This window comes from Orcinus orca, chromosome 12 (assembly GCF_937001465.1).
Source record: "Orcinus orca chromosome 12, mOrcOrc1.1, whole genome shotgun sequence".
In the NCBI taxonomy this organism is placed as follows: Eukaryota; Metazoa; Chordata; class Mammalia; order Artiodactyla; family Delphinidae; genus Orcinus; species Orcinus orca.
In genome coordinates, this window is record NC_064570.1 from 17,773,066 (window position 1) to 17,785,600 (window position 12,535).

Here is a 12,535-nt window from a genome sequence, read left to right on the forward strand (position 1 = left end):
CAATTGGTATAAAATTAGAAACCGAATCAAGAAATGATGAAATATGTTAGATTTTAAAAATACAAAATGGGGGTTGGGTGGGCGTTACGTTTAATGTCTACAATGGTTATATGCAAGTTACCATTTAATATTTTTAATATATACAAATTAATTTGTTTACTTTTTAAAGATAAAGGTTGAACTTTCATAAAAAGCTCTGTAATTTGTACAAATGTATTTTAAATGTCAAAATAATGTCTGGAGGCTTTGTAGTTTCAAAATAATTTGTAGGTTTGGACTAACACCCTGCAAAAGCACAACTAAAATACTTAAATAAAACCAAAAGTTTATTGGTAAAAGAAGTAAATTGAATAGCTGCTTTTAAAATGTTTCTTCAGAAAAACAATTACTGTACGGGGAGGGATGGAGTGGGAGGCTGCGGTTAGCAGATGTAAGCTCTTCTATATAGAGTGGATAAACAACAGGGTCCTACTGTATAGTACAGGGAACTATATTCAATATCCTATGATAAACCATAATGGAAAAACATTAAAAAAAGAATATATATGTATGTATAACTGAATCATTTTGCCATACAGCAGAAATTAACACAACATTGTAAATCAACTAGACTTCAATAGGAAAAAAAAAAAACAACTCCCCAACCCAATTATGTACAAAAACATTTTGTATAAAAACAAACAAAAAAATCTAAGTATTAGTTATTTTCACATCAATTTAGCTATATTTATGACTTTTAAAAATTGGCTTTTGAGATTGTGGACTAAAACAATATGAAGTTAATAAATAACTGCATTAACCTGAAAACTATTAAAATGGTTAAAAAAAAGAAATATAACTCAAATTGCCTATGATTTTAAAAAGTCACTAGTGAATGTGTGGATTTTAGACAAAAATCTCAAACTTGTTACCAGAAATACGTTACCAAAATAAACCTCAAAGACAAACTGTACTTTATATGCTTATAAAAATTAAATTGACAAAAAGCAGGAGAAATACACATTAAAATCAGAAGAAATGACATTAACAAAAATTTTACAAATTTAAGTTTAAAGTAAAGTAGTACAGAATAAGTAACAAAAGGGAAAGATGTAGAATTCTTTTATTACCAAGTCTCATTCTATCTAAACATATGCCAGACTGTAGCAGAAAGGAGGTGTGTGTATATATACCTGAGAGAGAAAGGAAGGGGGGGGGGGAGAGAGGGAGGAGAAACTTGAGACCTTTCTGAGAATGTACTGATAGGTGCTTAACCTCAATGCTTATATTCGTTAGGTCAGATCAGTCTCTCATCCTTGGCGTTACTGACATTCTGAACCAGGTCATTCTTTGTCATGGGGCACTGTCTTGCGCACCGTAGGATGTTTTGCATCATCCCTGGCCTCTACACACTAGATGTCAGTAGCACCCTTTCTTCCCGTTGTGACAAATAATATCTGCAGACATTGCCAAGCACACTCTGAGGAGCAAAGTCATCCCCGTTTGAGAACCACTGGCACAGAACACACAACCTCAAATTCATGTAAACATATAAAGCAGATTTTAAAAAAAACAAACTCTACTTTTCTATAGATTTATATCACAAGTGATTGTCACATAAACCAATCTGCCTCATCTCTGGGGTGAATGCAGTTTTGATTACATGGATATTCTCCACAGGAACTGCTGAACTATTCACCAATAAAAGATTCTAGCAGATCTAAAACCAAAACAGCATAAATCCCGGTTCTGTTAACAAATGCAAACTGTCTTTCTCACCGCCGGCCCCAGCTTGAACCTACTACAGCCTGGTTTCTGTCTCCCACTCTTGTACTGAATCTCTGACGTTTTCCACGATCAGTTTTCAGTCACTGCCCTAACCGACTTCTCTGTAAATGTAATACTTTTAATAAGTCTTCATGAACTCCTTCAATGATTTTGACTCTTTCCTCTTTTCTTTCTGTGCCATATTTAAGGCACATATGCTTAACAAAATTTAACCACTCAATAATATAAATTGGACAGAAAAAAAGGAAAACTAAACCTTGTCCAATTTATTCCTGTAAAAAAGCAAAATGTATTCAAATCTGGATTTCCACAATAAAGGCATTTAAATAACGATACTGTGATGCTAGAGAAGATTCAGAAAAAGACAAGAAAATGATTACCCAACAACTGAATCTCTAAAGACTGAAAAAACAGAATTTTCAGAGTGGAAGAAAGCAGCCTAAATATACATTTGATCCACATATAAATCCAGACTAAAAAACAATGACGGATTTAGAAGACGAAGCTCTATATAGAGGAAAGATCCATGCTCATCTACCAGTATGTTTAGAGATCAAATCTTAGTACTTTAAGGATAAAATCATGGAATGCAATCATATTTCTCTTGGTGCCACAGAAAAAAAGAGTTGAATTAACCACGGCGAAACACAAAAAGAGATGTGGTTATGTCACTGTACTCCATCACAGGAAGATGTTACTTCACTTTACGAATGTTTACAATTTATCTAAATTAAAAGATAACTTCCAAAACACCTGTATTTTTAGATAACTTACTTCAAACAAGGGACGTTATCACGAAGCCCATCAGATGAACTGCTACTGGTAGAAGGATGAGACTGAGGAGGAACGGGCTGAGGATTGGCACTCCCAACTGGTGTTGGCAAAGGTGGTGCCTGTTCACCCTCTGGAGATTCCACATCACTTATCTCATATAACAATCGAACTTCAAGCATCTGTTGTAAAAGTAAAAAGTTTACCCTCTCCTAATAATTACTGTTCATTTTATTACAGTTTATACATACACACACGTACACTACAGTGGAAAGAACACTTTTAAAGGAAAAATTTAGTGAGATTTCTAAAGGTAAGGATTTAGCAAAGGAAAAAAGGTTCCTGACTCAGCTTTTTAAAAATGATCATGTGTATGTGTGCAAGTACATGCACACATGCATTATGATTTTAGAATTTACGGCACTCCTGTTAATACTAAATTAGAGTATGCTCATACTTATATTATCTTTCCTTAAATGAAACAGAATATATTTAAAGATTTAAATGTTCAGTAAGAAGATATACAAAGAAATATGACTTTCTGTCACAGAAGATAGATGGCAATGTAAATACTGAGGTGTTTTAAAAGTGACTGCAAAGAACCTCCTAAATAATACTAAAACTTTAAGATGTCAGGCATCTGACATTGAAACTAATTAAGAGACTACTACCGGAATGACTTCTGTAATCACTTCTTGTTTGCTGAATCTATAAATAATGACATGAGCTGAAACTCCAGCTATGCACAACATCCGACTTTCTGGACACCAGGAGATGATCTGAATGGCATACGGATCTTCATCTACAATGTCTGTGTTTGGCTTGTCATCTTTATTTCTTGACTTTTCAAATACTTTAGATGTCTTTAATTTATATAATACTTGTAGATTTACTAAAAAAAAAGATAAAATATGATATCTTAATATAAAAGGAACAAATATCAGGTAATATTTAATCAGTCATATCACGTAAGGAAGATAGACTATATTTTTTGAACCACAGTTTTATTCCTAGGTCTACATTTCTCTACTATTCTTTTACATAATGCATTCACTGTACTCACTGACCAAAAAAGATGTACTCATTGTATTCATTAAAAAGAAAAAAAAAAAAACACCATTACGATGAATTTAAATTATCTGAAAACAAAAGAGTAACAAAAAGATTTTGTAAAAAACAATTGCATAAATATAATAAAAACAATAAGGCACATATTTTGCTTTGCAGATTTATTTTCTACATATTTTCTCTCTGAAAGGTACCAATATTATCTAACACTTCTACATGGTGAAACATAATATACCCTCAGTTAACTGGATTCTAATTGCAAACATTATTCATTCAAAGCATTCTTTCCTTTTTTGCTAATGTAGCGACCATATATATTTTGCAAAGATAAGTTTAGAATCAGGCATTAAAATTATTCAGCAGATTTCTGTTGATTTGAAACATATGCGCACTTTTCCTATCTCTGAGTTAGGAAGAGAAGGTTTGAAGAAAGGACTTGGGTATTTCTGCTGAAAATTATTCTTGACTTACTAATTAACATCCTTAAAATGTCTTTATTATAAATTCTAAACTCATATACTTGATAAGTCAGGTATTAAATTTATAGTCTCTAAATTTCAAATTAAATGTTGGTTATGCAATCATTACAAAACAGGCTATATAAAAGCAATGATTGTAGAGCATGTAACAAACACGATTCAGAATACTTACTCGCAGAAGCATCCCAGAACTTAACTGACCCGTCAGCGTGCCTATGAAAAGCAAATGAGTTAAGAATGTGTTGAAGAAAAAAAAAATTACATTATTTCTCTCTTTTAAGTTAAATATATTGTTACTTAAAAAGACAGTCACCAAAATGAGGAAAAAGGTAAAATTTAGGGTAGACTGGCAGGTTCTATACAATAACTTATTTCTTATTATGTTACTGCAAGCACTACCTGCCCAATTAATTTTCATGTAGTCTTAATCATATTTAGTTATTATTGATTCATTAGGTGAAAATGGACTTTTACTTACCCTGTAATAATTATTTCTGAGTAGCTTTGAGCACCCAAGCCCCAATTGCCTCCATTAATGGGCCATTCCTATAAGAAAAGATTACTGTATAAAGCAATTTACATCATAATACATCTATGACAAGAGCACACAACATATTTCATATTCAAAAAGGATTTTAATTTCTCTAGAAAAGGTATCATTATCAACCACTCCAAGGTGATAAATATAAAATACTGAAATGTAACATGTTCAGTACCTTTTTGCTGTAACCTTGACGTTTCTGTCTAGCTCCAACAGAATAAAGTGCAGGAATAAGGTCCACAGGACAATCAGCAAAATATTCGCAACATGTAACAGGGGATTCATGTATACTCAAAGGGTAGGGATTTTCAAATATAGGATACCTTTAACAACAGGAAAAGAAAAATATTAACTTAATGAATTATTACCTATGATTAATACAACAATGAAAACTTAAAAAAATATTTAAACTTATTTAATAATAAGTTATCCTTTGTTCCACATGGTCTTGTTATTTTCAAGAAGAAAAAAAAATTCATTATTACAGGTAGCATACACTAAGTTGATGTGAATTTAGGAATGCCTTAAAGTAAGGTAAATAATACTGTTCACTTACACTTTAGGGTTTCCCTATCTCAGTACTATTCCCATTTTGGATTAGATAATTTATTATGGGGACTGTCCCGTGCATTGTGGATGTTTTGCAGGATCCCTGTCCTCTACCACTAGATGCCAGTAGCACCCCTCCCCACAAGAGAAGATGTCTACACAGACATTGCCAAATGTCTCTTGGGGGGCAAAATTGCCCCCAGTTGAGAAACACTGAAATATTGAATGGGTAAACTCGTTTAAAACCATATTTAATGATTATCTCTCAAGAAATACAAATAAGTAATACAATGTTCTTCCATTCAAAAAATTTATAAGTTAACATACTATCATCTACGAAAGAAGAATATGGGAAATACCACAAAAAGTTGCAAAGGAGCTATGGTGAGAATCTATAGATCAGATATGATATATGTGGTTAAGAGAGAATAAGAAAAGCTTGAAGAGGCTGCCTTTGAAAGTTATGTGGATTTTTGATGGCAGTGAAGCAAGTGGAATGCTTCAGCTGTTGGGAGCTACATAAGAAAAGACATGGAAGTGTGGTGTTTGTTTAATACACCATTCAGTTTTTCTAGCGAACAGGCACCAGGTTGGAAATGTACCCTTAATTCCGTCAGTGTAGAGCAGCAGGCTGAGAAACTGTTTTTACACAAAAAACCAATAGAGAACTATAGTGGTTTAAAGAAAAGAGTAACAAGATTGGGGTTGCATGTAAAATTACCTGACAATGTTCATGACACATGGCAACAGAAAGTGAATATGGGTGGAGAGACTACAAGAGTTATTCTGGAGGAAAGCTGTGATGGGGATGAATTTTGGACATATCTGATTTTGTGTGCCCCCAGAGTATCCAAGTATTAAGTTGAATCATATGAAATTTCAGAAATTCAACAAATCTTGACTTAAACAAGAAATTTCTATGAGTAACATAACAGAGGAATTTGGCAGGTAATGAGAAATGTTTATCTGTAGTTCTAAACAGAGGTCCAGGTTATGGATATAAATGTAGCATTTTCAAAGAAATGAAACAGCCAATCCTATGCTAAAAAGACTCTTTTTTTCACCACACACTAAAGTAATTGCTCACCAAATTTTATTTCTTACCCATTTTGTGCAAGGTCTATAAGTACTAAATCCTTTTCTAGTAGAACAACCACAGCATATGGTTCTTGAAAATCTGGAATAGGAAAACAATGCATTAACAGTAGTTTTAAATATGCAAGAGCACAGCAAATGAGATAACAAACATTTCTTGCTTAGTTTTTATTTTATTTTGTTCCATTCTCTCAAGTATTTAACATTCTGATATTATACTTCATACAATGCAAGGCCAGTATGTTTTAAATGAGATAAATCTATATAACACCCCATAAAAAATTAGTTATTCTGTAAAGATGAATTAGACAAGAAGCTCACAGTACCTTCCATGGTATTGCAAAGTCCAAGGCAGGACATGAACAACAAACCCCAAATTTAAATCTTAATACGCATAAGAACAACTCATACTGGATCTCACAGGAACCCACTAGAGTACTACTATAATATTATAATCTCTTTCTTGGGTATTTTCTATGTGCATGTTAATTATGAAATGCATTACATATTTATATCTCAATTAGCTTCAAATAAAGTAAAAAAAGATCCAGATAAATTCCTCTTGAAATAATAACATGCCAGTTGTAATGGTTAATTTCATGTGTTAACTTGTCTTTACTGTGGTGCCCAGCTGTCTGGTCAAACACCAGTCTAGATGTTGCTGTGAAGGTATTTTTTAGATGTGACTAACATTTAAATTAGTAGATTCTGAGTAAAGCAGATTATCCTAGATAATGTGGGTGGGTCTCATCCAATCAGTTGAAGGCCTGAAGAGCAAAGACAGGAGGTGTTCGGAAAAATGCAATTTGCCTCAAGATGGCAACTCAGAAACGTGCTTGAGTTTCCAGCCTTCAGAATTCAGACTCAAGACTGCAAATCAAACTCTTTCCTGAATTTTCAGTCTGCAGTAAGTTTTCACAATTCCTTTAAAATAAATTCGTATTCTTGCTCTCTTTTTCTCTCTAAAATCTCCTATTGGTTCTGTTTTTTTTGAGAACTGTAACTAATACATTAGTAATTTAGAGGATTTTTAAATGTTTCTTAATGTGGACAGTTTTGTTTATTCTTCAAAGGCACTTACTACTAATATGTAATATTAAACAGATACAGTTTAAAAACAAAATTTACTTCTCAAATAAAATTTACAAAGTTATGAAGGCAGCATCTCTCCCATGGAAGAACTGGCACAACAGGATAAGGAAACTACTTAGATAACAAATAGGTCTTTGTTCTGAATAACATATCTATAGCGAATGAACTTTAAAGACACAAAGCTTACCATTTGGGTATGGGGTTTCACACAGCGTCAGGAAATCAACAATTGAATAGTCCATTTCTAGCACTGCAGTACTTTTCCCATGCATAACTGTTAAGCAAGGTCTTCTTCCTACAGTATCGTATGACAAACCTCCTGATAAAATAATAAAAGGTTCCCTAGAAATAAAATACATACTCAGGATTACAAATAGCATAGTGGAGTCTATTTTCTTGCTGTATCATAAATTGTTTTTTAGTGAAATAATAAAATCTTAAATTTTAACATTTTTACGCATCGTTTAATTGAATACTCACATGTAGCTTTTTAAATTGCGTTAGGTAAGACCCAGGTGAGTTCCTGAAAATTAACCTACAGTAAGAATGAACACTGACCACATTTGACTCTCATACCTCCCCTTTGGTCCCTAATTTTTTTCCCTTTACCCTTTTCATACAATTTTCAAAATATTCTCTCTGGGTTTCTCCTGATAAGTCTCTTAAAGGTACTGTCATTATTTCCAATCCTAATAACCAGACCTTCTCAACAGAAATTCTAAGAGAGAATGCTAATACCCTAAGGCATCCATTGTATGTAATGAATTAACTTCTCATTGATGCATCAACAATGTACTAGCTACAAATCACCCTTGAGAAAAATGGTCGCTCAAACCATTTTCTGTAGGGCTTAATTGTCTCCTAGAACCTTGGCTGGTATGCTCTCAAACTACAACTTCCATGCACATCTATCAGCTGCCTTTTTGACACTTCTAATTAGCCCTATAACTCTTGTCTCCCTATTAGTCATTATTAAATTTAATGATTTATCTAGATCTACTTTTAAATATATTTAAATATGCAAAAAAGAAAAAACCCTAAATATCCTTTCCTCTGTTTTGGTCTGTGTGTATTTCTTTATCTTTCACCTGCCTGTTCATGTTTTTTGTCCATGTTTTATTGGATTAGTAACTCTTTTCTAATTGGTTTGTAAGAGTTCTTTGCATTCTAAGGAAATTAGCTCTTGATCTGCCACATGTACCTTCCCATTGGTTGGTGGGGAAGTTGTTTATGGTGCATTATATAGATGACTTAAAATGTTCCATGCATGAGTTTCTTAAATCTCTTCATTTACAATTTTTTTAGGTAGTTTCATAATGCTTACTCTAAGTCCAGTGTAGCTATCTCCCTCCTCTCACACTTAGTACAAGCAGTATGTAATAATATGTAACAGTTAAAAGTGCTAGTTCTGGAACTAAACTGTCTGTTTAAATCTCAGCTCTGGCTTTACTTTCTGTATGACCTTGGATAAGGTGCTTAATCTCTATGCCTAGCTTCTGCATCTATAACATGGAGATAGAGTGATATCTATTTTCAGACAATTATTGAATTAATATTTGCAAAACACTGGCGCCAGTGCCTGGCACACAGACCACCCTTAGTAAGAATTACCTAGTATTATCGTCATTATCATCAAATAATCATTATCACCCATTGAGCTAATTTATTTTGCTTATTGTTTTCCTCATGAAAATGTAACCTCCATGAGGGCAAGGGTTTTTGTCCACTTTGTTCACTGCTGTATCCAAAACAGTGCCTCGTTGGTAAATGAATGAATGAACAGAAATGTATGTTACGTTAACCACTGTCTAGCTTACTAACGTTTAGATTTTTCAGCGCTAAACTGTTTTGGGTAATCTTAGTTTTTCAGCTAAGTGACAGTAACCAGAGCTTAAAACTTTGTCCTGAATAGAACTGTATAGCCATATATTCATTGCTCTAATCTCCTGGCTTACTGTGATTATTGACTGTGGTCAGGAAAGTATATTTAATTTTCTTCTACTTTTCATCACATATAATGAATAAACAGAATATATCTCTTCTCATCTGTATTTTGAAATATAACATACAACTGAATATAAAATACTAAGAAGAAGGGTGAAGAGTCTAACAACTTATACTCTTATAGAGTGAGAGGCCTGGGACAGGTATTTTATATGTAGTATTTCAAGAATAGTCTGACAAGTTTGGTTTTACATATAGCCAACTTAAAAAAAAAACACAAGTATTATTAATGTAAGAACCATGAACAGGAAGATGCTGAGTTACACTACAGAATAAAATTTCCATGGAGATACCAAGTAGGTATTGCCAGGTAAGTGATCAGCTTATTGGACAAACTTTTAACGTATTAAATAACACCATGGCATTTAGGTAGGTTTGTCCTCAAAAGGCAACTATGTGTTTGTTCAGTGGCCTTGTAAATGGCCTGTACTTCTTTTCTAAATTTAGGAGAAAAAAATATAGTGAAAAAAACATGGATAAAAATAAATGGATAAACAGTTTGAAAGGAATACCACAGTAATATTCTTTTTCATAATAATAAAGGTTTCCATAATTCAGCAATAAATGCATAAATATATATTTTTTTCTTATTTTATGTACTGTTTTTAAAAAATCTTATATTATGTGCAGTTTGCCAGGCAGGAATCACCTGACTTACAAATCCCACAGGCTATGTATTTTTTTCATTGTAATGCCCCAAATCTTGAGGCATAAATATTAATGAAATAGTTTACAAGAAAAAAAACCTGTCTTAAATACAATGATAAAATAAAATTAAATATTTTAATCCTAGATGGTGAAAATTGTAAAAATTCAAAGGTTTTGTTGGCATTTGGAATTATATTAAAAGTTCTAGGGATCTAGATTATTTCTAGGTAATATGTGAATTAAGTTTTATTCCATTACTTTAAGAGGAATTTAAGAAGAATTTCTTTAATGATGTTGTTGGGTGTTATACAAGACTTTAACTTTTGAAGGCATCTAGGTTAGGAAGGTGTTAGTTTGAACTTTTTATAATTTTGATTGTAGTTTTTAAGAGACTAGACACTTAAGAAAGCATATATGCTTCCTGATTCTGATCAACCTCATTGGCTGGCCTTGATAACAGCTTTGGCTGAAGCTGTGTTTCCACGTGAAACGTTCTTTATCTTTTCTACCCAAAAAGCCACTTGTATAACGAACTTGCTCAACTCAGTTCCATAATGCTACCCATTTATTCACTCAAATAGTTTTTGAGCACCTGTACGCCTGAGAATAAAATGGTGCTCTCATGCCTAGTCTAGACAGACAGTAAACACATTGTGACAAGTACTGTGAAGAAAATAAAACAAAGTTGAGTGATGTGCTGAATGTAAGGGAGGGTCTAGAGGGGTTACTGTAAAATAGAGAAGTCAGGAAAGGCCCCTAAAGTAATGACAGATGAACTGGAACCAGAATGAAGGGGAGCCAGCCATTCAAAATCTTGGGGTTGGGGGAGAAGGATATACATTCCAGGCTGCAGGAATAACCACTGCAAAGCCCTCAAGTCAAGAATGAGCTTGGAATATCTGAGGAACTAAAAGGTCAGCATGGTTGCAACACAGTGAGTAAAGCAATACGTGGTAACGGATAACATGACCCCCAAATCTTGCAAACATATCCTGTTACACCGTTAGGATCTCAAGAATCTGTCTCCTCTATTTCATCTTCACAATTTCTTTAGTTCTCACCCTAATAACCTGCAGCTTATATAATTACAATCGCATTTAGTTCTTCATTGCCTGAGATGTACTTCCCCCTCATTTTTTTGGTTCCTCCTTTAAAACTCAGTCCAATCATTCATCATCTTCTACAAAAAACCTTTCCTGACTCATCCTCCCGCCCTGAGTTGGGTACCCTTCCTGTGTTCCTAAGCACCCTCTTCTCAACATTTCCACACTGAATTGTCAGTGTTTATCTACTTTCCATTTGTATTGTGAGCTCCTTCAGGACACAGTATGGTATTTTACCTCTGCACTCAGACCAGTTAGCAGACTGGAACCATTCATGCATCACACCTTGAGTAGTGGAGCACGGGAAGTTGAGCCTCCTAGTGATCGGTACTACTTGACTTAGCCTTGACTTAGTGTCATTAAGGGTCTCACTACAAGGCCCCACACCCCTCACACTCTATGGACTTCAGTCAGTAAACACAGAACTCTTTGGCTGGGCCTGGCTGGGTAGACAGACTGATCCCAAGAACAAGTTTACTGCTTAGTTATGAGAAGTTTTCATCACAGTACTATTTGAGTGAACAGAGAAACACCTGGGTACCATAAGAATCAATCACTATGATAATGAAGTGAGTATTTTACTAGTATGATGATGATGATACTCCAGTATCTTTCTTGTTCAGATCTGTACCTTTGCCAATTTTAAGAGGACCCTCTGGAACTAGGGGAGCCACCTCCAGACCATGTTTCACTAGTGACTAACCCTAAGACCCTTTTGCTAATTCAGATAAAAAGATATGAGCTTGGGGTAAAAATAAAGAAACATAACATATTTAAACAAGTTCCTGTTCATTTACTGACCAATTTAGCAATGATAATACAGCTTTGGTAAAGTGGATTTGTATATTACAGTATTTGCATAAAATATAAGATTTTAATATAATTTTATGTTAAATGTTTTATTATTTTTGTTATGTTAAATTGTTAAGAGTAATTGGACTTAATACATATCCTTTAAGGTATCAAAAATATGCAACCTCAAAATATTTCCTTTTGGATAACTCCTCTAAATACCCATATAACACACAACAGTGATGCTCAGAGTGTGGTCTGTGACTGCTAGGGGTTCCCAGGACCTTTTCCAAAAAAATCACTAAGGGTAAAACAAAACCTTTTTCATTGTGATATTAAGACATCGCTCACCTTTTTACTATGTTGATATTTGCACTGATGGCACAAAATTAACAGTAGGTGAATAAAACTCCTGGCATCTCAGCATGAATCAAAGCAGTGGCACCAAACAGCACTAGTTATTTGTATTTTTTATTGCCACACGTTAAAGAGGTGTTTTTCTCTCACTGTAAAATGTCCTTGATGAAGCAGTAAAATGACTAATTCTAAATTTTTCATCTTGACCCTTGGGCTTAAGTTTATTAAAAGGGGTTCTATTAGTAGCATGTAAAGAAATGTCTTTTTAA

General features: G+C 33.7%; 1 protein-coding gene across 12 annotated transcripts in view; it reads right to left on the minus strand.

The window, feature by feature from the left end:
• The window catches only part of STXBP5 (syntaxin binding protein 5), a 166,670-nt gene that overhangs the window by 70,344 nt on the left and 83,791 nt on the right, over nt 1-12,535 (minus strand). For all 12 annotated transcript variants that reach the window (XR_004476731.2, XM_004263736.4, XM_033405409.2 and 9 more), the window contains 7 exons: nt 7,550-7,704; nt 6,280-6,352; nt 4,802-4,949; nt 4,564-4,631; nt 4,258-4,298; nt 3,210-3,430; nt 2,542-2,720 (listed from right to left, as the gene is read on the minus strand). Coding sequence is in view for 11 of the 12 variants with exons in the window: in XM_004263736.4 (XP_004263784.1) it covers nt 2,542-2,720; nt 3,210-3,430; nt 4,258-4,298; nt 4,564-4,631; nt 4,802-4,949; nt 6,280-6,352; nt 7,550-7,704 (885 nt within the window). In the remaining variant the exon portion in view is untranslated. The remainder of the gene's footprint in view (nt 1-2,541; nt 2,721-3,209; nt 3,431-4,257; nt 4,299-4,563; nt 4,632-4,801; nt 4,950-6,279; nt 6,353-7,549; nt 7,705-12,535) is intronic.